At 39.7% G+C, this 27,911-nt stretch overlaps 4 protein-coding genes across 15 annotated transcripts in view; all 4 read left to right on the forward strand.

The window, feature by feature from the left end:
• ksr1a (kinase suppressor of ras 1a) overlaps positions 1 to 2,767 on the forward strand; it is a 29,132-nt gene extending 26,365 nt beyond the window's left edge. For both annotated transcript variants that reach the window (XM_020630252.3, XM_020630251.3), the window contains one exon: positions 1,046 to 2,767. In XM_020630252.3, the coding sequence (XP_020485908.1) occupies positions 1,046 to 1,052 (7 nt within the window). In that variant the 3' untranslated portion in view covers positions 1,053 to 2,767. The remainder of the gene's footprint in view (positions 1 to 1,045) is intronic.
• Positions 2,768 to 8,988: 6,221 nt separating this feature from the next.
• Positions 8,989 to 11,738, forward strand: LOC109981464 (uncharacterized). The gene is made up of 2 exons (XM_020630262.3): positions 8,989 to 9,145; positions 10,376 to 11,738. The coding sequence occupies exons 1-2, from the start codon at positions 9,034 to 9,036 to the stop codon at positions 11,110 to 11,112; spliced, it is 849 nt and encodes a 282-aa protein (XP_020485918.2). The 5' UTR covers positions 8,989 to 9,033; the 3' UTR covers positions 11,113 to 11,738.
• A 1,327-nt stretch (positions 11,739 to 13,065) lies between these two features.
• LOC109981460 (oligodendrocyte-myelin glycoprotein) lies at positions 13,066 to 19,683 on the forward strand. Of its 2 annotated transcripts, none has more exons than XM_065963339.1 (2): positions 13,066 to 13,388; positions 14,505 to 19,683. In XM_065963339.1, the coding sequence occupies exons 1-2, from the start codon at positions 13,381 to 13,383 to the stop codon at positions 15,901 to 15,903; spliced, it is 1,407 nt and encodes a 468-aa protein (XP_065819411.1). In that variant the 5' UTR covers positions 13,066 to 13,380; the 3' UTR covers positions 15,904 to 19,683. The 2 variants fall into 2 exon arrangements, with proteins under 2 accessions (XP_065819411.1, XP_020485911.2); XM_020630255.3 differs by having other exon boundaries at positions 13,068 to 13,388; positions 14,502 to 19,683.
• A 6,748-nt stretch (positions 19,684 to 26,431) lies between these two features.
• Positions 26,432 to 27,911, forward strand: part of msi2b (musashi RNA-binding protein 2b) — a 265,751-nt gene continuing 264,271 nt past the window's right edge. For 3 of the 10 annotated variants that reach the window (XM_065963094.1, XM_020630191.3, XM_065963095.1), the window contains exons 1-3: positions 26,433 to 26,630; positions 26,961 to 27,001; positions 27,299 to 27,380. In XM_065963094.1, coding sequence (XP_065819166.1) covers positions 26,569 to 26,630; positions 26,961 to 27,001; positions 27,299 to 27,380 — 185 coding nt within the window. In that variant the 5' untranslated portion in view covers positions 26,433 to 26,568. Of the gene's footprint in view, positions 26,631 to 26,960; positions 27,002 to 27,298; positions 27,381 to 27,911 lie in introns of all 10 variants that reach the window. The other 7 variants (XM_020630190.3, XM_020630195.3, XM_020630197.3 and 4 more) reach the window with 3 other exon arrangements.

The raw sequence follows: 27,911 nt of genomic DNA on the forward strand, positions 1-27,911 counted from the left end.
TGTGGTTTTAAAGTAAGAATCTGATAACTCCCTGACTCCAAACTCCTCAAACTAGAAGTACTCTTCTGAAGGATATATGATATGATATTTTAATATATTTTGAAGATAAGATATAAAGGTTTATAGTATTAAATAATTTCCCTTCATCATCACACAAGACCCAAATACATTCTGTCTCATCAGCATGTCCACGTTTTTCTCAGTTCAGGATCATTTTCTCTAATGAAATGTGAATTTTGTGATTTGAAGTAAAATTGTGAAATATGTAAAGTTTCAATAATTTACTGTCCAACAATGCTCATTATGTAGTCTCACGACAGAAACGGAACATTTTTGAAGAGAAAGAGTATCACAGACTCTCGCACATTGTGATTTGGGCAGTTTGACACAGCATTAAAAAAAAAAAGAAAAAAAAAAGCATTGATTTAGGCTTCAGGTGTCTGCTCTTGTGAATATGTGAAGAAGAGTCATTCTTTGTTCTCACTCACTTTTTTACTTTTCCAAGTGTTCAGTAACTTTCCAATGTAACAACATATAGACGGTATAAGTTCAAGAAATTTGGCCAAAAGTCATAAAGAATTCCATTATTTAATTTACATGTTAACTATTTCTGTACGCCGGAATTCTCTTCATTTCCTTTTTTTTTTTTTTTTAAAGCATCACATACTTCACCATCAACTACACTTTTTCAATGTTTCACTTTTTCTTTCCACCTCTTACTTTTGGTTTGCTTCTCACACACCTCTAAGATTATAATCGAACCCAACACCAGCTGTAAAGGGCTTCTGAATAATTCAGTCTATCTAAATGATTGGAAAGATGTCAGCATGTTTTCTTAGAAGAAAACAAAGTGAGTCAAAGGGAAGTGCACATTGATCAACTGAGTCTTAAACTGTCCTCTAACTAATCTACATATGTGTAATATCTTGCTACTTTACATTTATGCTTTCCTCACTATAAAGCTACTTCACTCTCACTAACAGTCTAATGTATGTGTTTTCCTTTTGCTCTTCCCTCTGTTCTTTTTCTCTCTTTTCTAATCCAGGTTGTAGCCGTCACTCTGAATCATAAGCAATGCAAAACAAAGCCTGGGTCTGCCTTGCATGCTCCTGTATCCTTAACTCTTACAGGATTGATCAAAGCATTGCCTCTGCCTGCAACAGACACTGCTTCAACTAATCACCAGTCTGATCTTCCATGTCTAACCGATGTGTTTTCTTTGATGAGATGAGAGGAATTTGAGGAGGAGTGAGGCTTGCCCACCTTTAATATCGCTTTGCCTTCCTTTTGATTTTTGTTACGTATCGTTTCACGGTACTCGGAGGTGCATTTAAAAAAAAACAAAAAAACAAAAAAACAAAAAACAGGCTTTGTGGTGTCTGTGCTGGGACTGACTGGTGTGCTGTGGTGTGTGCCTGCTGACAGCTCCCCTCACCTTCTCTGTGCTGCTGTGATGAAGCTGCCCCAGACCACAAGGCCCCTTTTTTTTTTTTACCTGAAACACGAACGCATAGTAAAACACACACACACACACACACACACACACACACACACACACACACACACACACACAGATGGACCTAAAATGTACCCCACGACCAAATGGATCACTTCATTTATCTGTGTTTTTCCCCCCGAGGGGTTGACACATGTTTGACAGGCTGCTTGAGTGATGTTCTCAAACCCAACTGCCTCTCCACTCCTCCCTCTGTTTTTTAATGTTTGTGTGACAGCATGTGCCTACCAGCCCATGTCTAGACACAATATGCACTTTGTCATCACTTCAAAAAAAAATAACCATGAAATCTTTTGTTGTTGTTGTTGTTGTTGTTTAGTTTGGTTTGAAATAGTCATATTTGCAGTGTTTTCTTTTCTCTTTGGGAGGGTCTCAGAGGTTTGGACAGTGTGATATGCTCACTTTGTATGTTGTCTTCTTGGAGTATAAACTGCTGAATTCACTGTATGTTGGATGCATTCCAAAAAAGGGCACTGATGAAGATTTTTGTATCCCGCCTGAGTGGATGAAATGAAAAGAAAAAAAGGTGAAATATTCCCTTCATCCTCCACAATCCACTTGGGAATAGAATAATGCTGTTTATTTACGATTCAAGTTTTTTAGAAATAATAATGTCCACCCACTGAGTGTAAAGTGCACCTTATAGAGATATAAGTTATTTAGAAAGATCTGTCTGTGATGAAGAGGAGTGATTTCATTCTCAGCGCAAAAATCAGGAACCTGGCGCAAAGTGTCCTATATCTTCTTAAGACAATACCTCTTGTGCGTGCTTGTGTAAACTGTTTGTGGTCGATGGCTTCCGTTGGTGTACTTGTGTCTATGTGTTACGCGTGTGGGTGCGCTTGTGACTGCACGAGCGTGCTGTGATGGAATAAGTAGGGTTGGTTTTTTGTGAAAGACCGCAGTAAACGTCGTGTTGCAAATCCAAGGCTATGTAATGTACATACATTATTTAATGTATAGCAAATGAACCTGATTCTTCTAATATTTGTACAAACATTTTATATGTAAAATACATCACAACATTTTTGAATAGGTACTGCTGTGTCTATTACAGATGTGTATATATATTTATATATTTTTCATGTATAAAATACTGTATAAAAGCTGTACATTTTTTTAGAATGGGCCAATACATGTTTTTTTATGTTATTGTAAAATTCATATTTTTGTATTGCATGTGACTACCATTCTGTACACGCAGTTTCTGTTTTCATCCATGAAGGACAATAAAATGAGGCTTGTCATGTTCTAGCAGAGTGGACACTGAATTTACTTCCTGCCTGTCAGTATGAGACTACGGTATCACTCATGTCAGGGATTTAAAACATCTCATTCAGGCTTAGACTTTTAGACTTTGTTGTCCCCGTGTGGAAATTCTTTTTCACAGCACTGTTACTGTCCTAACAGACAATTCCCGCCAAAGAACATACATACACAAAACACAGAGTATAAGACAAACAGAGATAGACAACAGACAAGAGTTCCCACTCTGGCCTGTTCAGCAAGGCCGTTTGTTCAGGGCCGCTATTACAGCAGGGATCAGGCTCCTCCCGAGGCGAGCCTTTCTGCACCTCATTGCTCTGTACCTCCGTCCTGAGGGACAGAGCAACGAGGTGCAGAAAGGCTTAACACCTTCAGATGTTGAAACTTTACTTTGTGGCCTGACTGCGCACAGTTGCCTTAAAAAAAAAAAAAAAAAACTAATTTAGGTTTATATTGATTCCAAATCAGTCAGAGTTGGGAAAGACTGGACACATACATTTGAGGATTCATAGCAAACATAAATATTTAAAGCTAGTGTGAGAAACTTGTGGTTTTAGAAACACTTTTGGCAACCCTGTGGACAAAGCAGTACGTCTTCTCTGGTTGATTTTTGTCCTGTGTGTGTGTGTGTGTGTGTGTGTGTGTGTGTGTCTGTGTCTGTGTGTAAAAAAGGTTTAAACAGAAATTAAATTCTGCTTTTTATGATAAATTTTTCACTCATTGCAAATCTTTTGGTGCTTTCAGGCAATAACAATAACAATAACAATATAGAATGATCTTGTCTCTTACGGTCTTGTTTGCTTTGGTAGTTCATATAGAGATGAACTGATCAATAGCCCCCTCAGTCTGATTCACAACAAGCTCAAGTCTCCATTCAGGAGTTACATAGTACAAAGAAAATAGTGGATCGAGTAAATAAAATCATAAGTAAGTAATGTGTAGAAAACTGGAACAAGCGTTGTGTTGACCTGGAAAAGCTAATGGCAACATTTCAGAATGTGTTTCAGTGGCTTTAAGGTCTCACTGTCCTTGTCTTGTCTCTGAATTCTTTTGTCAAAATAGTCTTTGTATTGACTGGAGGAATAGCCAAGATCATTTCAGTGAAAGGTCATATTACATTTGTAGTTTTTATGTAATATTCATATCCCCAGTTGGCCTCTAGGTGGCGTAAAGACCCAACATAAAGTTATGTAGTCATCTTTATGTCTTCGTGTATTGAGCAGTGCTATTTCTATTTCTGTTGCACACATTTAATGTGAAGTGGGTCTGCTTTTTAATGCTTGTTAAATATCGAAGTGACAAAGTGTAAACTTTCTTGACCCAAGAGGAATTGAACCATCTTGGATGGAAAAAGAGACACTATCTCTTTAATCTGGAAACCAGCTGTCCTTGTAAGTTTGGCAGCGGAAATGTCTGAAGCTGTGAGAAATTAAGAAAAATAACACTTACAACTACTGTTCTGCAAAACAGCATATTACTATACAGGACTAAATATCTAATCTGCCTGCATTGCTCAATCCTGCTTTAAACGTCTATATACCACATATATCCATCGTGGTGATTGATTGCAAAGAAGTTTGAGCTGTCAGCATTGGGAGTGCTTAAAAGCCCCTTATGGGGGACAAATGTATGAATTGTGTTTTTATGTTTTTTTTTTATTGTTGTCCGATTTCTACTAATACAGTTTTGTTAGGGATGATTAAAGATTTATAATACCAGGCCTTGAAAGCTGTGAGTGAAATAGTAAATACTGTATTCAGTCCTTGAAACCTGTAATCTGTGACAATGCGGCCTGAGTTGGGCTGTGAATAATAAGACTGAAAGAATGATTGATTGATTGATTGACATCTCTTTTGTAAACTGGTATCAATCAAAGAGAAAAGACAGGACATTGTATCCTGCCTGATGATGCTCTGCAACCTCTTTGACTCCAACTGGTACTGGATCACGTGACCAGCATTTGGTGAGGGGAGACTGTTTCTTTCACTGGGTGGCCTGGCACTGAAAGTCCTTTTCTTTCCTGCGTGGCATTTTCAACAAACAAGTTGTTTATTTTGTAATGTATGGTCACTGAATTCTGTACTGGATGACATGTAAATGTAGTAGGAGATTAGGCAATGTCAATATTTACAATATTTATGATCCAATTAAAAATACTGTTTTCAAATTGTAAGTTACAGATAAGAGCAAGCCTGAGGTTCACAGGAGAGTCGTGAACACAGCCTCTTTCTATTTTTCGGAAACTATAACACATTTAATGAGGTTTTTCTTGTAGAGCTCAGGCATTTTGGGGATAATTTATGACACTTCTTGGTTGCAAGTATCTACTGATTTACCTCCTGCTATCTACGGTGTCAACACAACTAAAACAGTAAGTCAGAGGACTGCTGACAGAGGTGTGCACAGACTGCACTATGCCTCACTGCTCACTTAGATTGGGGAAGTGGACAGAATGTCATAAATACTTACAGAAGATCTCTGCACTCGATATGAGTGTATTCACTCTGGGGAACTCTTTAAAAATCGACATAACACCGCAAATGTGTGCAAGACGACAAAGCTGTGCACAAACAAACCAGAGTCTACTCAGGTAATACTGCTGGAGAAAAGGTTTGGACCATATACATGGTTAAAAAAAAAACCAACATGTTTAATGGTGAGAATGACCACTAATGGAATAGTTTGGACACTGGAGAGTTAAAGATGTACAGTAATCACAGAAAAAAAGTCTCATGTGCAGCAATGGTGGGAAAAAAAACGGTCAAAACAGTTTCTAACATATGATATATAAACAAACGTAAGGATTTTGTTGAAACCATATATAGGGATCTCTTTTTAACCACAGGTGGATCTGATTAGGTCTCTATCCTGTTTGACGGGTTGTTGTGGCAGCAACTTGTCAATCTCAGTCACACCCTTAAGAATATCGTCAATTATTCTCTCAGTGGAACAAAAATCATGATTTATTAAAAAAAAAAAAATCTTTAAAGTAGCTATTGAGTCAATGAATTCACTGGAAATATGAACTGGGGTAATAAATCATTTGAGAAGTAGGCTAATTTTCTAAACTACAACCACATTTCTTTTTGCAACCAGTTGAGTCACCCCCTGCTGGCCATAAGAACGAGTACAAGCTTCGGGCACATCCACATTGACTTCACATTGGAAACCAAGAGGCTATATCCACTTCTGAACAAAGGCCTGATTCTTGGGAGTGCAGGTATATTTTCATTGAACATGGCCTCCAACCAAACCAATCTGAGGTTAGATCATCCAACGACCAAAGGCCAGGTCCATGATGATTCACCTTTATACACACTAACCTCTCTGCCACAAAGACAACACAGCCTCAATCTAACTGTGTTGACAAAAAGCTCATTTATCTGTCTCCTCATTCCTCCTCCCTTCAATCTCTTTTCTCCCCCTGCCCTGCCCCACCTCTTTTGGGATTCACTGATAAAATGGAAGCGCCGGGTAATGCTGGCATTAAATTCAACCCCCCGATCACTGCCACGTTGTCTGCCTCCAACCCAACCAGACACATTTTCTAACGCTAACCTTGCTGATAAAGAAGACGGCAAATAGAGAGATTGGCTTTCTCCTGCTTCGGCAGACAAGACAGATAAGGCCAGCAAGGTCACCAAATGTTTTCCTCATCAGTCACCCCTCACCTTCCCTCTTAGAGGTATCTCTATCAACCTTAGATCAGTCATTAAAGAACTGGATTTGGTGATAATGGCGGACACAAAACTGCACCGCAAACGGCATTGTAAACCACTCCCAGCTTCGGTTTTAATCGAGAAGCTAGAGACTATAAGAAACCTTTCCCTTTTTCTTAAATGGTTTAACGTGGATTAAGGATATTTGTTTAGATATTTTCGCCTATATGGATGCATTTTTGTTTTACATCTACAGGCTACCTTCGCTAAGTAGAAAGACTTTTGATGTCTTTGCTAATCAGCTATCTTATCTATTGTTCTGCATTGGTTTGTGTGTCGCCTATACTGACTGTAGGAATAGAATAGGTCATATGATTTTAACAAATGGGACATGGGTCAAAAGAAAATCTAAACACATTTCAAGTTATTTTTCCTCAAACATGGGTTCAATCACTATACTCAGTGTTTATTATTCGGATTTATGTGCAATTGTTTACTGAGTGAATACAGCAGCTCCACAAACTGATCCCTGGCTCCAAACGTGAAAAGCACAATACGGCAGCGCTTATCGCAGGGGGTATTTTTGGCGTTGTTTTTGTAAAATAGGAGAGGACACAGCCATCTTTAAATACAGTCAGAGTTTTGAACAGATATATTGACAATCCCTTGGACAGGCCTTGGCACATATTGATAAAGCTTCTTTATTGACCACATTAGATTCCCCAGGGCTCTATTCTTAGATCTTTCATTAAACACTTTTAACAGAAACTTTAAGAAAATGTGAAATCTTCTCAAACTCTGAGCTCTTTTTAAAATGAGTATTTACATTCGCTCTTTAGTAAGGTAAGAGAACTTGAGAAATATATATTTTTATTTTGTACCTCCATTGCTTTTTTCCATACAATTGTGGCATTCCATTTCATCTTATTTATCTGCAGTGTTATTCAATTTAACCATTTCTCTTAAACTCCTGTCTTATTACACCGTTTTTCAAAAACACGTGTTTCTTAAAGATCTTTATGTAAATCACCCTGCCTTGTCTATAATTTGACTATTATTTTAGACAAATGGGACTTTCCATCACAGGTGATATGTTGATTTTGAGCTAAAGTCATCTGCCTTCCTCCTATTTTCACTTCCTCAAATACATAATGAGACTGATGATGTTTTTCTCCTACATCAAATTATATCAGCATCAAGGATAGGTGCTAAAAAGTATTGGTCCATTTTGAATTGCTCAGTATCTGTACCAACTTGTATTGTGTATGTAAGAGATTTTCATGTCCGTGTATGTAGTAGGACTGCACAATAATTTGCATCAAACCTATACGAGCATTTGCAATAAACATATTGCAAGAGACTGAAATTATCACAATACACAAGAAAAATGATTTGGTGTTAACAAGCAATGCTTTCTTACTCAGCATGTGTACATTTTACCTGTTGAATGAAGGTCTGTGTATTACAGCCATGCTCTAATACAATATAGATAAACTCAGATGAAGCTAATGCTATAGCGATCAGCTACTCTCACATTTAAAAATGTGGATTTGTTTTAAATTCAGCAGGAACATGTTGCAAGTAGCTATTCGTTGATCTATTTAACTAAACATTTATAAGGTTTTACTTCCTTAATGCTCAAAGCACAACAGTACGTCATTGAGTGCAGTGGTGGCAATTCCTGTAAAACGTGCTGGGGCATTAAATGTGTTGAATGATGAGTTGGTAGCGCTGCTTTGCAAGCTGCTGTTGTCGTCTGCTGAGAGGATGTAACCTGCAAAACATCACATTTTGTGACAGTTAGACATGTAGCTGCAGACACATTTCAAAAATCACACTGGAAACACCAACATACAGCTACAGAGGGAACTGGAAGGGGGACTTCAGTAAATCCATGCACTTGATATTTTTTCATTATGTGCTATAGTTGCGCTTTAGCATTATCTGACTAAGACATTAGACTTAGACCACACTGTAGTTGATATGATTTGGAATCAACTATGGCTTGGAAAAAAAGAAGATTCTGAAGAACACAGACATACGCATGTTATTTCCCCCCCAATTATTTCACATAGAGTAACTAGGGTCCCAATATAACTACAAACTTATTATTAACCGTGGTAGAGCTTATCAGCATCAACGCTTCTGAATAGAGAAACACATGCGTTAGAGACGTCATCAAAACCAAAACATTTAAATAAACGCAACGCGCTGCCTAACTTGTTGAGTTACAACCATGCAGCATTCACAGTGTCATGCAGATTTTGGGTGGAGCTCTGTAGAATTGTGAGGTCCATTCTTCATATTGTTCAGTTAAAACAGCTATAAATGGCTTCAGAGTTCACAAATATTGTAAAGTCCAGAATTCATATGTCCAAATCTCCCAAAGCCTGAAGAACAATGTCATGAGAATGATCTCACTGAAAGTTAGCATTCAGCATACCGACAGCTTTTTTTTTTTTATAGTCTTCTCTCTCTCTCCCACCCCACCCCACGCTTACAGATGTCTGCGTGACCAGCTAAAGCATAGAATAGAATAGAAAAACCACTTCCTTTTCTTTTTATATACCAAATAGAGAAGTAAGAAGCCAGATGAGTGTGCCCTTGATTTGGACAGCTGTCATTGTGTCACTTCACACATCGTTTATCTCACTTTACAGCCACAGAAAACGATTATTGGAGCTGTTACAAGATCACAAAGAATGTAAGTGACTGATTATGAATTCTTACTTCTTTTTTTTAAACCTTTAAATAATTACAAGGGGACCAAAGAACAACATTATAAATGTACATTTTAAGATACAACTTAGACTGCTAGATGAAGGAATACTGGTTAACATTTGTATTCAGTGTTGTAAAATGTTCCTGTCCTAAATCCTGATAATAAAATGTGATGTTTTTTATGTTTTGTGTACAAGCCTACTTAAAACACAGGGTTAAACACGAGGGAAAGACACGGTAAAACAGTAAAAGGTCTATCGTGAATTGTGAATTCATCATCAGAGGAAGTCAGTCGATGGAACATACTGAAGAATTTTATCAACAGATATCACCTCAAACAATTTCAGATTCTGACCAAGGCTTCTGAAAATTGAAAACCTACGTAAGAGGAAAATCTGTAGAATCACAACTTTTCTTTCACCAGAATATCAATAATACAATCAAACTGACTCATTAAGAGACAAAATATAAAACACTTGAACAACCGTTGAAGAAACTATCAGATAAAAGAATTCAGGTAAGTAAGCTATTGAATGCAAAGTTTGTTCACTGTTAGATGAATGTGGTTTTTCAGATGAGCTGTAAATTGGAGTGCATGGGGTGCAGAATGCCTTCAAACCAATGGTCATTCAGCAAACTTTTTAAATGAATTTACACTTTTGAAAAAGAAAACAACAGGCAACTTAATGCCCACTGTGCTTGATTAACTTCCAGTACAGGATGTTTTACATAATGTACCTGACAAAAAACGAAAAATTGAATTGCAGTTAGCAATGTGCTACTGTTGTGTAAATTAAACTTTGTTATAGACAAACAGCCTGCTTTCAAACGATAACATGGGTATTATTATAAAAAAAATACCTGAAGTAAAAGAAATCAGAAAGACCACTCTCAGAATGATCATTACATACCGCACTATCGCTGAATTTATAGCTGTCCAATATTTCTCTTTAAAAATGAAGCAGATTAATATGAATGCTGATATAAAATTTCAAATATGAAAAGCGAAATTGTACATTATACTATTAAAAGTATATTTAACTAGTGTAAGAAATAGGCCAAAACACAACTCCCCTCAAAATACAGTTTTGGTTAGATTATGAGTGTCAAAATGATGTTACATAAGGCGCTACGGCTTCTTCCTACTTCTCTTTGCTGAATTAAATTTGTACTCCATCATGTTATACTAAACTGCATTTACATGTCTTCTCAGATTCCAACATGAACTGCTTCCTCTTCCTGATGTGCTACATAGCAATTGTGAGTGGAATGAGTGGAATTAGTGGAAATGATGGAGATCCTACTGATGACAACGATAACACAGCTTCTCAGTCAACTTCCCAGCCTGCTCCAAGCAGTACCATTACCCATGATACTGAGGCCAGCAGCACTTCTGGGAACAGGCTGTCGAGCAGTCAGTCACCAGCAGTTGTCCCCCAGAGTCAAAGCACGTCAGGTCCCCTTGTCCCAGTGACAATACAACTTGAAGCTTTTTTCTTCAAATGGGACTGTCGACAGGTGTTGATGGCGTCAGGCGGACTGATCATACTCTGTGTCATTCTGCTGCTCTCTGTCTTTTTCTTGGCTTGGAAGGTGTGCCGCCTGAGTAGGCGCATCAAGGAGCTGAGCAGCAACGCTGACCTGATCAGCACCTCTGAGTACTGGATGGAATCGGCCAAGAAGAACAAAAGCAAGTCCGAGACAGAACCCAAGGAGACAACCGTGTTAATGTCAGACATGAGTCAAACCAAGGAGGAGAGGGCTAACGGCACCACCGAGGAAGAAGGGGAGAAGGAGAACAAGACGGAGGAAGGGGACGCCACCAAAAGTGAGGAGGCTGCAGCTACACCTGTAGCCGTCTGTGCCTCCTCAGAGCCCAAAGAGGAGGCCATTGAAGCCACGGCAGCCCCCTCCCCTGAGGGCACAGAGGAACCAAAGGATGTGGTGTAAAGTGTGTGTGTGTCTGTGTCTGTGTGTGTGTCTGTGTGTGTGTGTGTGTGTGTGTGTGTGTGTGTGTGTGTGTGTGTGTGTGTGTGTGTGTGTAGCCAAAGAGCAACTGCCATTTCTTCCCCAAATCTTTTTTTAACACCTTTACTTCAAATAAATGCAAACTTTTCCTGAAGACGATGCTTTACACGTTACAATAAGTTTATAAACAATTTGTGCTTATAAGTCTGTCAAACTAAGTAATAATTGAACATTTAAAATGATGCATTGTATTTTCTGTTATTTGTATATTTTGTATCTTATTTTAATAGACTTTTGTGCAAGTTGATGTGTGTCTTAGATGCTTGACTACAAACTATGGATTTAAGTAATTGTAACTTATGCTCCATGTCGAAGAGTAAAACCATAGATTGTAGGGTTATTCTTGAATTTCTAACTATGAAACTGTTTCCGTTTTACTGGCTGTGCTTGTGTGAGTGTGTGGGGGTTGTGTCAGAGTAGCGCTCTGCTTGATTAGCACGCAGAGTCTGTGCCTCTTCTGGGCAATGCCTCTCGACTAGGAAAGAAGGCTCTTTTCACCTCAGCCTGAGCTGACAAAGCTGCACAATAAACCTCTTTTTTAAACTATATTGGGTTGTTTCCGCCGCCTTTTGCAGATATTTGTTCATCTACTTAGTTGTGACGTCATGATGGATATGAACCTTTCATTAAAAGTCAGAACAGTTAGTCCCTTTTCAATGTAGCCTCCGCTCTAACTCCAGCTCCACTTCTAATAGCGAGGAGCTCTCTGAGCTGCAGTTGCTCTGTGAGAGGTGCAAGTTTGGAGATGGGATGCAGTAAAAGTTATCCTCAGAGAGATAACAAATATTTTTTAACCAGGCACATATTTCTGTATACATCAGGCATTTAAAATGAATACGGCAAACAATTGCTAAGGCAACATAGCATGCTGTGGTGACAGTGGAAGTGAGGGTTTCACTTTAAAGGCTTCTTGTAAGGGTTAATGCCAGGAAACATTTGTTGAAATCAAAGTGCAGGTAGTTGTTGTAAATAGGAATGCAAAAGTGGAATTTGCATTGAAAGGTAAGTGAGGAAGTAGGACACATATTGCTAAAGAGGTACTTCGATTTGTTTTGTACGACCACTGAGCAAAGAAAAGTAAGAGAGAAAAACAAAAGAGCAAAGCCTCTCTAAAACTGCTGTGGATGAATACATCTGGATTCCAAAGTTAACCGATAACCCCTTGAGATGAACCATCTTGTTTTCGAGGGGGTCCAACACAAAAAAAAACACAACAGTACAGTGTGCCAGACACAGTCACGCACAACATACACACATAAAGTGTGACAAAATGACATATTATGCAATCAAGAAAACAAAAGATATGATATTAAAGGGGCAAGAGGACATCACCATTGCAAATCGCTGCTCTTATTTATTCACATTTAAATAAGTTGACACCCCTAACACAATCTGTATCCCTGCTCAACTATCCCTTAGAATTTAAGGTGATTATGTCAGTTTGAAGTACAGCAATGCAGTACAGAATGGAGAGCTGCATGTGATGCTGATTACAGGAAGCTGCAGCAAATGGAAGCCCTGCAACAAATCCTGAAGGTTTTTGTGGCAGCGTCTGCATTTACACAAGGAGGAATAACAACCAATTACAGCAGGGTATTTCTAAATGGCAAAATTTAGAGAGGGGAAATATTTATCAAGTTGATAAGATTATAAATTATTTTGAGTGCAAACAGGACTGAAATCAGGCAATTAATCTAACCATAAGAATAGTTATCACTTTGCATGCCAAAGTAAATCCTGAAATCCAGATAAGTGAGAGAGGAGTTTCCTTTGCAGCAGCCCTATGTGCAGAGACAACCCTGTAATGCACATTTCTCCTTACCCCCCCCCCCCACCCCCACCCCCCCCCCACACACACTCCTGATACTATCCCCAACCAGCACCCCAGCACTTCCTCACTTCCACTGCACAGAGTAAATCCAGAGCCTGCAGTAGTGCTAGATCGCTCTAACTCAAAAGATCTCTATAACAGGCAGAGAGGACAAAGGGACCTAAGTGCCAGGCAGAGAGGACAACTTCAGAAAAACCTGCGCTGGACACGAGAGCAAGGGTCAAATTCTATTAGGCATTGAAAAAAAAAAAAAAAAAATCATCTTCAGCCGAGCAGCAGCTGGTCCCGAGCTTGAAAGCAGGAAGAGGAGAGGGAAGAGGAGAAATAAAAGGAGCAGAGAAAGTGACTGGAATGATAAGATGAGAAGGTGAGTTATGGACAAAATTCCAACACTATTTTTACGCACACATTCTGCCACACCCTGGCTCACATGCACCGCAGTGTCAAGCTCCTGGCCGTGTCTTTGCTTGCCTTTGCAGCAGCTGACGCATGAGTTCTCTGTGGAGTCATTAATAAAACCCATCTATTGAGCTACTTCTCCTCCTCTGGGAGCCTGGGACTGACTGCTCTGATGACTGAAGACACAAACTGATGCCAGGGAAAATGACTACAGGGATTTCTCATGCTCTGTGATTGATGATATTCTTGAATAGACTAGAAATATCTTCTTACAGATCAGGTCAGATGTTTATCAGCTACAGAAAAGGGCACATTTCTTCCTTTGTCAATGGTGGATATAAACAACACACACATTTCTCTGCCAAAGCATCCCTTAAAACATTCCTGCAGGCAGCCTACAGGGTTTTTTTTTGTTTTTTGTTTTTTTTGGGGGGGGGGGGTGGTTTATTGTGAATGTGTGTATCTCAGAGCAATGCAGGGATTTGCAGCACACATTGAGCAGCCTTCTGTGACTGTACAATTCAGTAAGAGAGCTAGAGAGACATCCTGCAGAGGGTGGCGCTTTAAAGAAACAATGAGAAAAGTTTTATACAACGAAGCTGTAGTTGCTTTGCATCTCAGATACAGACAATAATGCTGCATGGGCTCACTATCTGCAAGCATCATTTCTACTTTGAAAGTTTTGTTGCCAAGTGATGCACTTAAGACCGCTTAAATGTCGACCAAGTCCTGAATACGATCAGAGTGTATCAACTCAGAGATATTACCAAGACCTGGAGGGATCCAGGTTGAGTCAAGACCAAGAAAAAGGTAGCACGAGACAACTCAAGACCAAGAAGAGAGCAGTGCAAATATGCGGTATGAAAAAAGGTGGAAATTATAAACCACTGACCCTTAAAAACTTGGTATGAAAGATAATCTTTCTATAAAAATGGGAAACACTCTTGTGTTCAATTCCAGGACATGACTTAGATCATCCAATAGACTTATCTTGAGTAATACCATACTTGTGCCTCATTTGATTACAAGGATTTTGTGCAAGGCGGAACTGTAACATGTCTCTTTTTGTTCTTTCTTCCAGCAGGCATGTGCTGCTAAAGCTGTCCTATCATGAGGCCGTTCTGGAACTCCTTCTCACGCTCTTGTTGGGTTCGCACGTCCTTGCCGCGTGCCCCACCATGTGCACTTGCAGCCGCAGCCACCGGGAGGTAGACTGCTCCTGGAGGGGCCTGAGACAGTTGCCCGATGGCTTGCAGCATAATGTACATTCCCTCAACTTGTCCCACAACCGGTTCCACGACCTGGATGGCCAGCTCACTGCGTACACCCATCTACGCTTCCTTGATTTGTCTCACAATCGGCTGAACCATCTTCCAACGGGCTTGCCTCGATCTCTGTGGAATCTCTACGCCTCCTCCAACCGTCTCCAGCTGCTGGACAAGAACGACACTGTCTACCAGTGGAATCTGCGAATGCTTGACCTCTCCAACAATAAGCTGGAGCGGGCCATATTTATCAACAATACCCTGATCAACATGTGCATGGTTAACTTAAGCTACAATCACTTGAGAACCATACCCACAAATCTGCCTGCACACCTGGAGACCATTGACCTTTCCCACAACTCACTTGTTAAGGTGCTGCCAGGATCTCTAGACCGGCTAATCAGGCTAACTCACTTCTTTCTGCATGCTAACCACTTTTCCTCGCTGCCGTTTGGAGTGTTTGACAAGATGGTGTCACTTAAAGTCATCAACCTTGGGGACAACCCTTGGGACTGTCATCTTTATGCCGACATCGCCTACCTACTTTCCTGGTCGCAGCGCACCCCTGCAAGGATCCTGGGCTGCCCCTGCCACACCCAGCCTGTCTGTGGAGGTGTTCGCCCTAGCAAGACCGGAGGTTGGCACTTTGCCTCATACAACCTGCCCCCTCTGGCGGCAAGTGCTCAGTACCAGAGCTCCACGCCTTCAGAAGCTAGTGTCACCGGTTGGTGGTACTTGTCGGGTTCCTCTCTACTAAGCACCCCAAACACCCCTAAAGAGTCACACAGACACACACACCACAACACCTTCTCTACCCTAACACCCAGAAGAACAGGCCCACACCTCACTATTAATCACTTCTTTGTCACAGAGCGCACGCCACACATGGATTCACATCTCGTTTCTCGCACAAAGGAAGCCTCAACTGGTGTTTCCCTCCACACCACCGACACGTCTTCAGTTTCTGACCCCAGCGTCATTGCTGAAACACCCATCAGAGCTGACATGACACAGACAACAGACCAGATCTTCACAACAGTGAGCCCCTCCACACAAACAAAGAAAACAACAACACTTCGCACCAGAAGTGTGAGGAGGCACAATCAGTCCATTCCTCGGGGCATCAACAACAGCACCCCAGCATGTGTCACATTCTCCTCGCTTACTTTCCTGAACAATCTGGGGCTTCTGTTTCTCTTTCTTCAACAGGTCCTATGAAGGAGGACTATTTTTGAAAAAAAAAAAACACAGTTTGGTGTAAAGTCTTAATTCATACAGTTGCACAATATAAACAGCACAAGAACAAGACTTCTGATTTGTTTGTATAATGCAAGACGCGACTGCAAAAGGCCCTTCACTGTACAAAGGCTTCATGAAAAGTTTTGTTATTATTGCATTTGGCTGTAAATGATAGGATTCTACTCTCACACTACAATTTTTGATAACCCTTTTTTTTTTAAAGATTTTTTTGGGGCATTTTGTGCCTTTAATGGAGAGATAGGACAGTGGATAGAGTTGGAAATCAGGGAGAGAGAGAGAGTGGGGAACGACATGAGGGAAAGGAACCGTAGGCGGGATGCGAACCCGGGCCGCCCGCCTGCAGGACCACAGCCTCCACACACGGGGCGCACACACAAACCACCGCGCCACCAGCGCCCCTTGATAACTCTTTTTTCAAGTCTGAAGGCAAATGCCTTGTTAATACATTTTTCCCAACAACATTGTAATAAATCAATCTTAGCACATGGTGGCACTATAAATTCAGGATTGTTCCTGAATGTAGCCTTGTGCAGCTATAGTCTACATCTTTCAAACAGGACAGTGGTATGACCTACAAAGAATGGTACATTTCATTTTGGGGAGGTGGGAATTTTGTTTCCATATTTATTGCTCTGATCTTACTGATGTTGTAAGTTCATGTTGTAAATTATGGAAATGTAGCCTATTGTTTGTTTTTAAAGAGACGGTATGAACCCAAAATTTCTGAATGACTTGTTTGACTCCATTTAAAATATGTCCTTTATGCCTGCCTGCTTGTTTCTTGTATCAGCCAACATCTCTTACTAGAAGAGCTTTATTTTCCTGGGGACAGGGTGTATGTAAAAAAAACTTATCATGACAAATATGAAACAGATTATCCGAGGAGCACAGGGAAAACAAATGGACAATGTTGTATCACTGTTTCTACAAACTGTGAGTACCGAGTACTGCTTCTGTATTTTGATCACATCTCAGACTTAAGTGTCCTTCATGATTCAGTGACGCCGGGGAAAATGATCTGCATGGTGATTGGACGTTCCAGGAATGCTAACCTATTGCTATATCACAACAGAGCATTAAATCTCAGACATTCTCAGCTTATTTAGATGAAAGGTTAAGATATTCCTTGTTGCATTTAGGGTAAAAAGAGGATGCCTATAGGTTTTATAAGTTAGAAAAACCATGATCAAGGTGCCAAAAGAGCAGGAAATGCATCTCAGCCGACTTAATTTGAAAAACAACGAGGAATTGACTTCTATTAAGTCAAATAAAATGTGTGTTGTTTACACTTCCTGATGACTGTGTGAATTTTGACTTCACTGTTTTTTTAACACACTTGCTGAACTTTGACTACATAGCTTTTTTTTCAATGAAAACATCTCCCATGCACCTTTGACATCTGTGTCAACAATCACAGGAGTTAGAAGTTTTTCAAGGCTTTAAACAATTTTACAAAATAAAGTCATCAAACAGTGACTTACTCAGATTAGATTTTTTAACTGAGTGAAAGTTCACTAAGCACAAACAGACTTCAGACCTTGCTTCACCGTTTATCACACCTGGAAACCGCCCAGACAAAAACATTGTCTTATCAGTGGATCGATGAGCAGTCTTTCCTGTTTTTTGTTTTTTTAAACATGGCGAAAAAAATTATTATCGGCTAAATGCAGAAATAAGTTGTGGAACAGAGAATGCGTTAAAATCGTTTCAAAACTTTTTATGTATTTATAGATGCCCTTGTAGGGGAGAACATGAGACATGCAGCAACATCTGTGGCAGAGAGGACAGGGCACAGACTAGATAATCAATAGAGAGTTGATAAACATCTAACATACTGCTAACTGGGCTAGGGATCAAACCTGATTATATATTAACATTGAAATCAAGTTATGTGGAAGTAGTAAACAGAAGAACAATGTCTGAGTTATTAAGAGAACACAAATATAAAATCGCACACCAGTCTTCATACCGGAAACTTGTGCACCTGCTAAATAAATTCAATATATTTATAGCTAAGAAGCAGAAGCCAAACAGAAACAAAAATTGTGGTCGCTGGTATAAGAAAGTTAACTTAGCTTTCATTTACCCCCACAGTTTCTCCTTTTACTTGTACCTTCCTCTAAAGACTTCTTCATTCGCAAATATTTTTTTATCAAGCTTATTCCAACAAGGCCCTCTAAATGTATCCTTATTTTCAAACCTAGTTAGATATCCATCTAGTTAGATTTTAAATTAGATCTAATTTATTGGACATTATGAGACAAATTGAGGTTCCAGTTAGAGTTTGGTTCTAAATACACTTTGCACCATTACCTAATTATGATTAATTAAGACCAAAGCATAATGCATACATTTGTTTTAAATTGCAATAAATCGCGTTTCACTTTTTTACCGTTCATTTTAGCCGTTTTCGTTTAGTTTTTGATCTGTAAAAGGTTCCTTTTTGTGTGGTTAATGTTGTGGTTGTAACCTTCTTTTCTAATCTTTTCTAAGTTCTTGCCAGCAGTGAACTGACCTGCTTACCAATTATTTTCTCAGTAGACAACACAAAGCTTTGTCAGATTTCTCTTCTGGTGTCTCCTAATAACTGTCAAGGTGTAGAGGGCTAGCATCATTTACTGCTGCCATGCCTCCACTCTTCATTCCTCCACCGAGCTTGTTTTTGAGTGAGCTGCTTTCTTTCTCTCTTTCTTTCAGCTGCAAACAAGAAGTCTCCCCCTCAGTGTACTTTTTTTTTTTTTACCCAACAACCTTTCTGCCCTCTCATAATGTTATACCTGGAATTCCCCATCAACTTGGGGAATAACATTGAATATAAAAAGACATTAAGAACAGAAAGTGCATTGCTATGGAAATAATTATGAGGCTTTTTATTTTTTGAGGATTATATCTCATATATCTTGATTTATTGCAACACATTTGCATAAAAAAGCTAAAAGCCCATAAAGCAGGCTCATCACCAAGCTGACAGGTTCTTGGAGTAAGTTTGTAACTGAACCTAATTCTGAAATTGCATCTACAGAAATATCATGGCACCCAGAAAACAGCCTGCTAGCTGTTCCCCTTCAGTAAGAGCTGCCAGAAAGTGAGTGTACTAGGTGGTGAACCTGAGAGTGATTTTTGACTCACCACTCCTGGAAGGAAAACACAAGAGACACTTTGTCACTTTGAGACTCCTCCATGAATACACACAGAGACACAGATACATAAACACAAATGACATCCGTTCCTTTTTTGATTACATGTGCTCAAAGTGCCCTCTTGTGGTGGTGAGACTGAAATGAATATTTACCCCAAAACAATAGAGAGGATTGTCTTTACCAGGACACACCATGCCCCTTACAAGGGCTGTTCATAAGAACGTGTAGAACAAAATCTGACCTTTGTCTGAAATTCACATTCATCTTATTTCTTTTGTCCCCTTAACCTCCTTTTGAAGCAAATTATTAGAGTTTACAGCTGCAGCAGGCGTCAATAATTCACTCATTCAAACATGCAACTAATGCTTTTATTCCATTTGATTTGATTGGGTGCCAGAGGGCGATCCCCTGACAAAAGTATGTAATCAACTTATAGGAACACAATCTATCTAGCAGAAATCTTGTCAAATGGTTTCTTGTTCTTAAAGAGACACTACTTTTTGAATATTTTTTTTTAACAATGCAAATGTAACTGTTGTTCACTCCTGTTTGGAAATTTAATATAACAAGATGAGAAATAAATAACCCGTTTAAACAGCTTGAATAACAGCTTCATGATTCTTAGACATCTCACTGAGAGCAAAATAAGGCTAAGGCCCCCTGTCAATGAAGGGAACCATTTTGCTTATATGACACAGGAAGATTATGAAATCTATGGTGAAATGCCAGCAACCGACAGCCATGTACACCTCATGCAATGCACATCATTGCTGACCATATTGGTAGACCAGTAGCCTGCTTTGAAAAGGCCTGTATGAAAAAAACAATGGCTTTCAATTTCGCTGTCCTTCGAGTCTGTCACAGTATCAATTGTACCCCAGAATTAGGCTGCTACCCAACTAAAGGACGCTCCAATGTTGCAGATAAAGTTTATCTGATAAACCTAATCTGTATTGACAGCTCGGGTCTATATGCCAAGGCTCACCATCCCTTTGAGCCGAGAGCAATGTTTTCCAGTTCGTGCAGTGATCAGCTGAAAAGCAAAACGTGTAAGAATGTGGAAAAAAAAAATAACAAGGCGTACTCCAGCAGCCAGAAGACTGATGAGACAGGCAAAAATTCTAGCCTGCAGCATAGTGGGGGAAGCTGAGGATATGGTATTTCTGGCTCTCGTCTCAATGGCACAGACAAGGCAAGGTCACTGTTAAGGTCAGTTGATGCAGAATAAGAAGTGGTTGGCAACTGAGAGAATATATAGTGGCAGCCGGTTAGGGGAAAATAAAGCAAAAAGGGAGGGTGAGAGGATTGGCTTGTAGAAAAACAAAGAATGACCCAGACGACAGAGAATGCCACATGGTGTCCTGAAGGGCTTGGTTATCGCAGCCTCTGGAAGATCGAAAAAATAAGAACATAAACATTCACACAAAGGATGGAAAAATATGTAGGCTATAAGATTTATTCTCAGTGTCTAAGGTTTGTCATTAAGAAACATTAAGAAGCACCTTGTGTGTCTTAATATCAGTTAACAAGTAAATTTAACTATAGGCTACATGTTAAATTTGCATTTGTAAAGACAAAAAAAGGGATGAGTTCCCACTGAACGGCAGGAATGTCGCTAACTTTTCCGCATTTTTGTGCGTTTTCTTGGAAAAACAGAGCACTATGGATGGAATTACCTTTGATATTGATTAACATTTACCGTAGCCAATAGCACTAAAATGTGACGTTTAACTGGCAGACTTTTTGGTATGGGGCAATGAAACTGCAGGCGGCATTTCATTAGACGCAAACTTTGTATACGCTCGCAAACTGCAGAACAACTCAGAATGAACATTTTAGATCGTTTTTTCCAGGATATGCTAAAATGAATAGAGAATGCTTTGAAAGCTATTTTTTAGGTAGCCATATTGTTTTATTGAGATATTGGCATATTGGCGACAATCATTATAGTGAGTGCGTCATCATTGCTTTCGAGAGTGTTTCTTTTTCCCTTTGGCGTGATGATGACTTGTGTAAAGCTCTTCAAATTGCCTTTGTTTTACAGGAACTGTAATCTATATTGACAGCAAATGACAGTAGAGTAAATTAAAATCATGTTACCTTGGAACAACCTCTACCACTCGCTGCGCAGTGCCCACTAGTGGTTCAGGCTTAATTATACAGTCTATGGTTTTGGCGGGCTTTGGCAGTACGCAGGTAAACAGTCCAGGATAAAGGCACGGAGTATTATCCGGCCGTAAAGGAAACCTTACACCCAACTGCGGTCAACTGTGGACGAGTTGTATTTTTGTTTATCGTCATAAAGAGACATCTGTATGTAGTACAGCCAGGTGTTAGAAGTCGTCCCTCAACACTATGCTCAAAATGCTAGTCGGACTGTTAACAATGGCATGCCGACAATATGGCTTTATCGTTTTCAGACTTTAGAAATGATGTGACACTAAAGATATAATCCTAAAAAAAAAAAAAAGCATACACCTAACATGAGCGAGACAGTTTTCCACGTTCAGTCTGTTCTTGGGGAAAGAGGTTTACCACCTCCTCTGCCTTGACAGAGCTCTCCAAAAGGCCAACATTGCACATCTCTCTCCCCTCTGCTGACTGTACAGGTGATGGGGATGGCTCCACTCGTCATCATCTGTAACACACAGCTCTCTCTCTCCTGAGTCGTCCAAACAGCAGACAGAACATCCCGGGGAGCAGCAGGGGCACGAGCTTATCTCCCAGCCCAGTGGAGCAGGTAAATGATGTCGTCATCTTCCACTTGTGCTGGAGCCTGATTGGTCTGAAGAGCCCCAAATGCAAATGGGCTTTTAGTTCTTCTGAGGTCAAAATTGCACATCAGATGCTCGGTCTTGTTATAAGGGAAATATATGTATCACTAAAGCTTTTGAATTGTACAGTTTGCTAAGCATATTTTGTACAATCTGTGATCCTCTGGGCAACTGCAAGCTATTTTGTGCTACCTTGAGGTGCTTTGGGGCGTTTGTCTCAAGGAAATATCTAATGTGTTAAATTTGCAAGGATAATTTGTGAGCATTCGGAAGCCCTAGCGTATTAGAGATCTTCAAAAACTCAATATTACAGTTTAATTTTTTAATAACTAGGATGTCTGAATATCACAGCAGCACATCTACCTGGAATGCTAGTGTGTAGCCTCTGGCTCAGCTTAATTAACTCATCTGCGTAGTAACAGAGGGCATAAAAGGGGGGAGTGAAATCATTCATCACCAGAACATCCTGCCTACTGATCTGACTTCAAACAGTTTCTCTGTGTGATGACAATTGTACCAAGCTTGTACACATTCCCTGCAATCCTGACATGTCATGATTAGTCAGCAAGGATAAAATACATCCACCATTTGGAAAACACGCACATTAATGATGAGAGCGGACATTTTATTAATTCAATCCACCAGTTTATGGTTAAAAAATACTAAATGGCAAAAATAGAGCTTCTCAGGATGCTGAGTTATTCCGGGGAAGATGAAAGAGCAGGTAGACATGTGGTTTGGGGGATGGCTAATTCCTGAAATAGGCCTGTCAATTATGCATGTTTCCTTTTGGCTCTCCCCCTGCACTCTGAGATATGCTTTAGCTTGGCCAAAAAAAAAAAAAGAAGCAGAAAGGAGAAGAGGACACTAGAGGGAGACAATTTGTTCACATCTGCAGCTTTTTTTCTGCAGCCTCCTTCTGGATTCTGGATTTCAGTGTAATAAGCCCTCATGGGCAAAGCACAGATTTCTCAATCCATTCCACAGTGATCAATATGGAATCATTCTTAAAATACAAAGATAAAATATACACCCCAAGGGTGTTTGAATAACATGCATAACAAATTCCCTTTTCTGATCTCTCTTTCAGTGTTGAATGAATACACGGTGGGCTCTTTCACATGTCAGTTTGTGCATAAAACACAAAATATCATAAAAATCCCTTCAGGTCTATTAATCTTTATTAAATTTGTGTGTTATTAGTATCATTATTTGTGCCTTAAGGCATTTCAAGATTGGATATTGTTTGTGTTTTTAATGCACAGATAACGCAAAGTAATGCATCACAATTTCTTCAAGGTCAGGCAAAAGATTCTGTGGGCGCAAAAAGATTACTGCAGGAAACAGGATGCCTCTTCTCAAAACAGCATCTCATAACACTGCCACCAAGTCTGTTGCTTCTCTCGCTTTCTCTTTCCCCACAGCTCTTTCACACACTATCAATTTTACTTCACTCTCAATCCCCAAATCCTCCAGTTTTCATGCAAAGGCTCGGTTAGTAACAAGCATTTTTGCATGCTGAGTTTCCTTCCTATTGAAGAGAGGTTCATCTTTCAGCACTGAATGCAGGCTACTATTTCAATAATACAGCTTGAGGATTTTCAGAAAAGTAAATAGTGATGTATTTATAATAGGTGAGATGAGTAAAAAGCAGGAATGTCTTTTTTGGAAAATGTTCATGCTATCATCAAAACATGTCGAACCATCTTTTAATGAGTTTTTTTTTTTTTTGGCCTTTATTTTAGAGATAGTCAGAAATCGGGGAGAAAGAGAGTGGGGAATGACCAGCGGCAAGGGTGCCACAGGCCGGATTCGAACTCCTCCTCGCTTAGAGGACTACAGCCTCCGTACGTGGGACGTGCGCACTAACCACTACGCTACTGGCGCCCCATTTCACCAGCTTTTGAAAAAAATAAAAAATAATGTCTCTAAGCTATGGTGATGTAACTGTGAGACCAGCATAACTTTCAAAATTCAGTTTGTTCATAGTCTAGAAATATAATCCTTCTTTTTCCTCTTCAATACTCGTAACTGCTCCTGCAGCAGGGCTGTCAGGGCACCGACGGAAGAATCAACATTTTAGACTTCTTCTTAGGCAGTTGAGGCTGGCCAGATTAAGAGCTAATTCAGAAATCTATAAATGTTTCTCCTTCAATCACTGTAAAAGATGAGATGCAGAAGATCCACAGTTCCAAACCTTGAACTATGAAGAAACCTTTTTGGGCCATAAAATGTGAAATATTTGCTGAAACCTGATATGGTAGTCGAGTGCAGTGCGAGGCTTTGATCTTTATTATAATAAGGCATGTCTGTTTTGGCATCAGATTGTTTAAGGTTCAAATCTTGTTACAACCCTTGAGCAGATATTGGAAAAACGCACACCTCATGCTCCAACTCTGTCACGTTTCTCTTTGCGCTCTCCACAGAATCAGTGAGAATAGAAAAGCTATGATAACAATGTTTAAAATACAGAATAATTCACAAGCACACTGTGAAAACCTAGGACTCCAGTGTTTTATTTGAGCATAAAACAGAAGCTTGTCTTCATGTGTTAAATCCACTGTGATTTTTGCACACCTTGTGATGGGCTTTAAAGCCTGTTGTTCCTCGGAGCTCGGATTCACCATCAATTTAGATCCTCCCCCTCTCTTTTTTCTCCATTTTTCTTCTGCAGCTGCATGAGTGGATGTGATTTCCTTGTTCTCACATTCGAGTCAGATGCTGTTGGACAATACTTCTCATAACAGGAAATGGAAAATAATCCCTGATATGTTGTCAAACTGCATGGGCCGAAAAAAAAGTAGTATGGGATAGTTTCACCTCAGGTGTCATATTTCAATTTTCTTTAACACTCCTATGCTTCAAATAATTGCCATCAAATGTTTTAATGCATCTGTTTAGAGAAACGGACAGCTGCAAAGTGTAGTTCCCCCTTAACTAATGACATAGCTTTAGCTGTTAAACTGCTAAAAGTGTTGTTATGTGGGCTTTGTCTAAGTCATTGTTTCAAAAACATGCTGCCTGGCCAGATAAGACGTTCCCTCTGGTACTACCCTGAACAGTGAGCACACACAGGCCTATTCAAAAAACTCCACTGAATGCGGATAATGAAATAAGATCACTAGTCACGCTTATATATCACGAGTATTTTGTTCAAGTATTCTCATGAAAACTGCATGTGTTGTCTGGATACATATTTACCTTGTGCTATTTAAAACATAATTAGTACAAAAGAGTATTTTTATGTACTACTTAAAAGCATGCTGTGCAGATAATGTACATCAAAAGTATTTTCCCACGGCAAATGTCATACATGTTCTTTTATTCATTCATTCATTCATTCCACTGCTTCTTCTTCTTTGGGGTCACGAAGGGGCAGAGGCAGCTTATCTCCTCACACAGTGTGCAGAGGGCAGGCCTGCAAGCTCATTATAGGTCATCTACATGAAAAGATCTATAATTACCCCACCGCATGTATGCATACTATACTTTATTGATCCCCACAGGAAAAGTCTTTGTTGGCTTTCATAATGAATATAGCGGTTAAGGGTCAGACATCAGGGTCAGCTACAGAGATTCAGTGTGTTGCTCAGGGATCTTTTTTCTCCAAGATTTGAACCAGCTTGAACACAGATTTTATGGCTCAGGAGAAATTCTTTAATAATCAGCCCATATCACTGCATGAAGATGAGCCCCTTTATTATATTTCTTGATCTAATCTTTTGCACACCCTGAGCTGTATTTGAAAGTTTTCAGGCGAAAACATTATAACAATGTTAATAAATGCCAATCTTGGATGAAGCATGGCTGTATCTGTGAACTTGCTTGATTTTTGGTAAAAGTGCTGTAATAGGACAAAACACATTTTAACGCTGAACCCCCTTTTTGGAGCATAACGCATTATAAAAACACATGGAATTATATTGTTACTGGTCATAGCAAGTAGCCTTTACAATGTTTCAGTTTCTAAAGATTCAATAATAATGTTTGTATCGTGTTATAAAGTAATCATGAAGACCTCAGCTTCTGCTCTTCTTTTAATTTTCAAATTAAACAAGATCTTCTTCAAAAACAATCACATTCTCCACAGTTTATGCAACTTTCAGCTGAATGGAATTACACTATCTAAACAATCATACTATCTCTGTGCAATAACAATAGTGGTCATTTGGATATGACAATGCAGAAAGAATTGCCCTACTTTTTTGTATCTGACTGGGGGACTATATTGCAAGGCGGAAGAATAACAAATCATTCTATTTGATAAGAAATATAACGCCTTTCTGCGTTTGTAAAGGTTTACTTTTCGTGTGAATAACATTATGTAAACAGTACTTACCAAAAACAACACTTGTAAGACAAAGTTTTTTATTTTGTGTGTGTCCACTGACTTAGATGAGCAATAACCCACTTTCACCTCTAGTGGCTTATTGCTTAATTAAATGACAAATCGGAGGATTGGTTTGCAGATTGTCTGAATTGACGTCAATTGGATTGGTTAGGTGACAGAGGCAGGCTCCGCCCCCTGTGGGCCAAGGTAGAGCATGCCGAGAGAGGGAGGAGGGAGCAGGGGGCTGAGCTGATCCCACGTGTGACGCTTTCATTCCCGGCTCAGTAATATTCTCATAGCGGGGCTTTGCATATCTCCTGCCGTATCTGTGTGTGTCTGTCACTGTGACTGTAGTCCCAGCCTATAGTTTGAAATAGATATGGAAGGAGACGGGAGTCAAGCCACATCCGGAAGCCTAAATGATTCACAACATGACCCGGGGTAAGAATCTTTCAAAATTTAATCCTTAGGTACGATTTTTTTTTTCATGTTACAACATCTTGGAGAGGACTTCGACTGCCGTGCAGGATTCGTCCCCACAGTACGCACTTAAACCGTGCACCCGGGTTCTCTTTCCAGATGCAGTTTTAAAGACCTGAGCTTTGTAGCGAGAGTAGCCTCCCCCTTCCATGTAGATAGACTGTAATTACCAAGCGCGAATGTGTTTTCATAGTCTTCCTTTATCCTTTAAGGTCGCTTTTAGAAGTAGTTAGTCGTCAAAATGGCCGAACTGACATCTGGACTCACTTCTGTTGTGTTTTCCCCTTACAGTAAAATGTTTATCGGTGGCCTCAGCTGGCAAACCTCACCAGGTGAGACTGTTATTCTCTTTTACAACGTATCCAGTATTTCTTGTTGTTTTGTCGCTGTGACTGAGTGCTCGGTGGAGCTGCTGACGGTGTATGTGCGAATGTGCACTGTGCAATAGTGTACTGTATGGGATATCTCACTAGTGTGTGCGCACGATGTTATTTTTGATCTCCGTCCATCTGAAGTCCTCTATTCGACCCCTATGCGCATCGCGGGGTGTTTTTTTTTTGAAATACAGTGACAACAGCATGTGCCCATATGTTCTGTCAAATGACCCGACATATTTCCTCTATCCACAGACAGCCTTAGAGACTATTTTAGTAAATTCGGAGAAATAAGAGAATGTATGGTGATGAGAGACCCCACGACAAAACGCTCAAGGTAAATACACGGCTTTCTTACTTTTTTCTTTCCTGTGCATGAAGCGATATCGCTTACTTTGTCCGTGTTCAGTGTTAATCCAGCGTGTGTGTGTGTGTGTGTGTGTGTGTGTGTCTCTCTCTGTGTTCGTGTGTGTCCCTGTGTGTGTGCGCGCGCCTGCGTGTGGTTTCACAGCAGATGAGCTTAAACGCTCACTGCTGTAAAGCTGCAGCCCAATGCAATTTGACATTGACTTTGTGACTGCACCACAATGTTGGTGTAGTGTCGTCTCACATTGTTTCATAGCAAATTATGAGCAGCAGTGTCCTCAGTGACTGTTACAAATGTACCGTAGGACGTTTATAATGTGGATCATAAACATATTTAAACAGAAATATCTTTACGATATTAAGGTCAAATGAATATTAGGTTACTGTGATGTTGTTTATTGCGGTAAGTTACAGTGTTAAAAAAAAAAAAAAAAGTATTTTTATTTGGCTTTATCATATTTATTTTGACATTGTTAAATAATTGTTGTTTTTGTTTTTCTTT

This window comes from Labrus bergylta, chromosome 14, assembly GCF_963930695.1.
Source record: "Labrus bergylta chromosome 14, fLabBer1.1, whole genome shotgun sequence".
Taxonomy (NCBI): Eukaryota; Metazoa; Chordata; class Actinopteri; order Labriformes; family Labridae; genus Labrus; species Labrus bergylta.

What these genes read in the sequence shown, in the direction of transcription:
- LOC109981464 (XM_020630262.3), top strand. Translation starts at nt 9,034, where the DNA reads ATGAGTGTGCCCTTGATTTGGACAGCTGTCATTGTGTCACTTCACACA. An exon ending in GTTACAAGATCACAAAGAAT is followed by an intron (nt 9,146 to 10,375) that starts GTAAGTGACTGA and finishes ATGTCTTCTCAG; the next exon opens with ATTCCAACATGAACTGCTTC.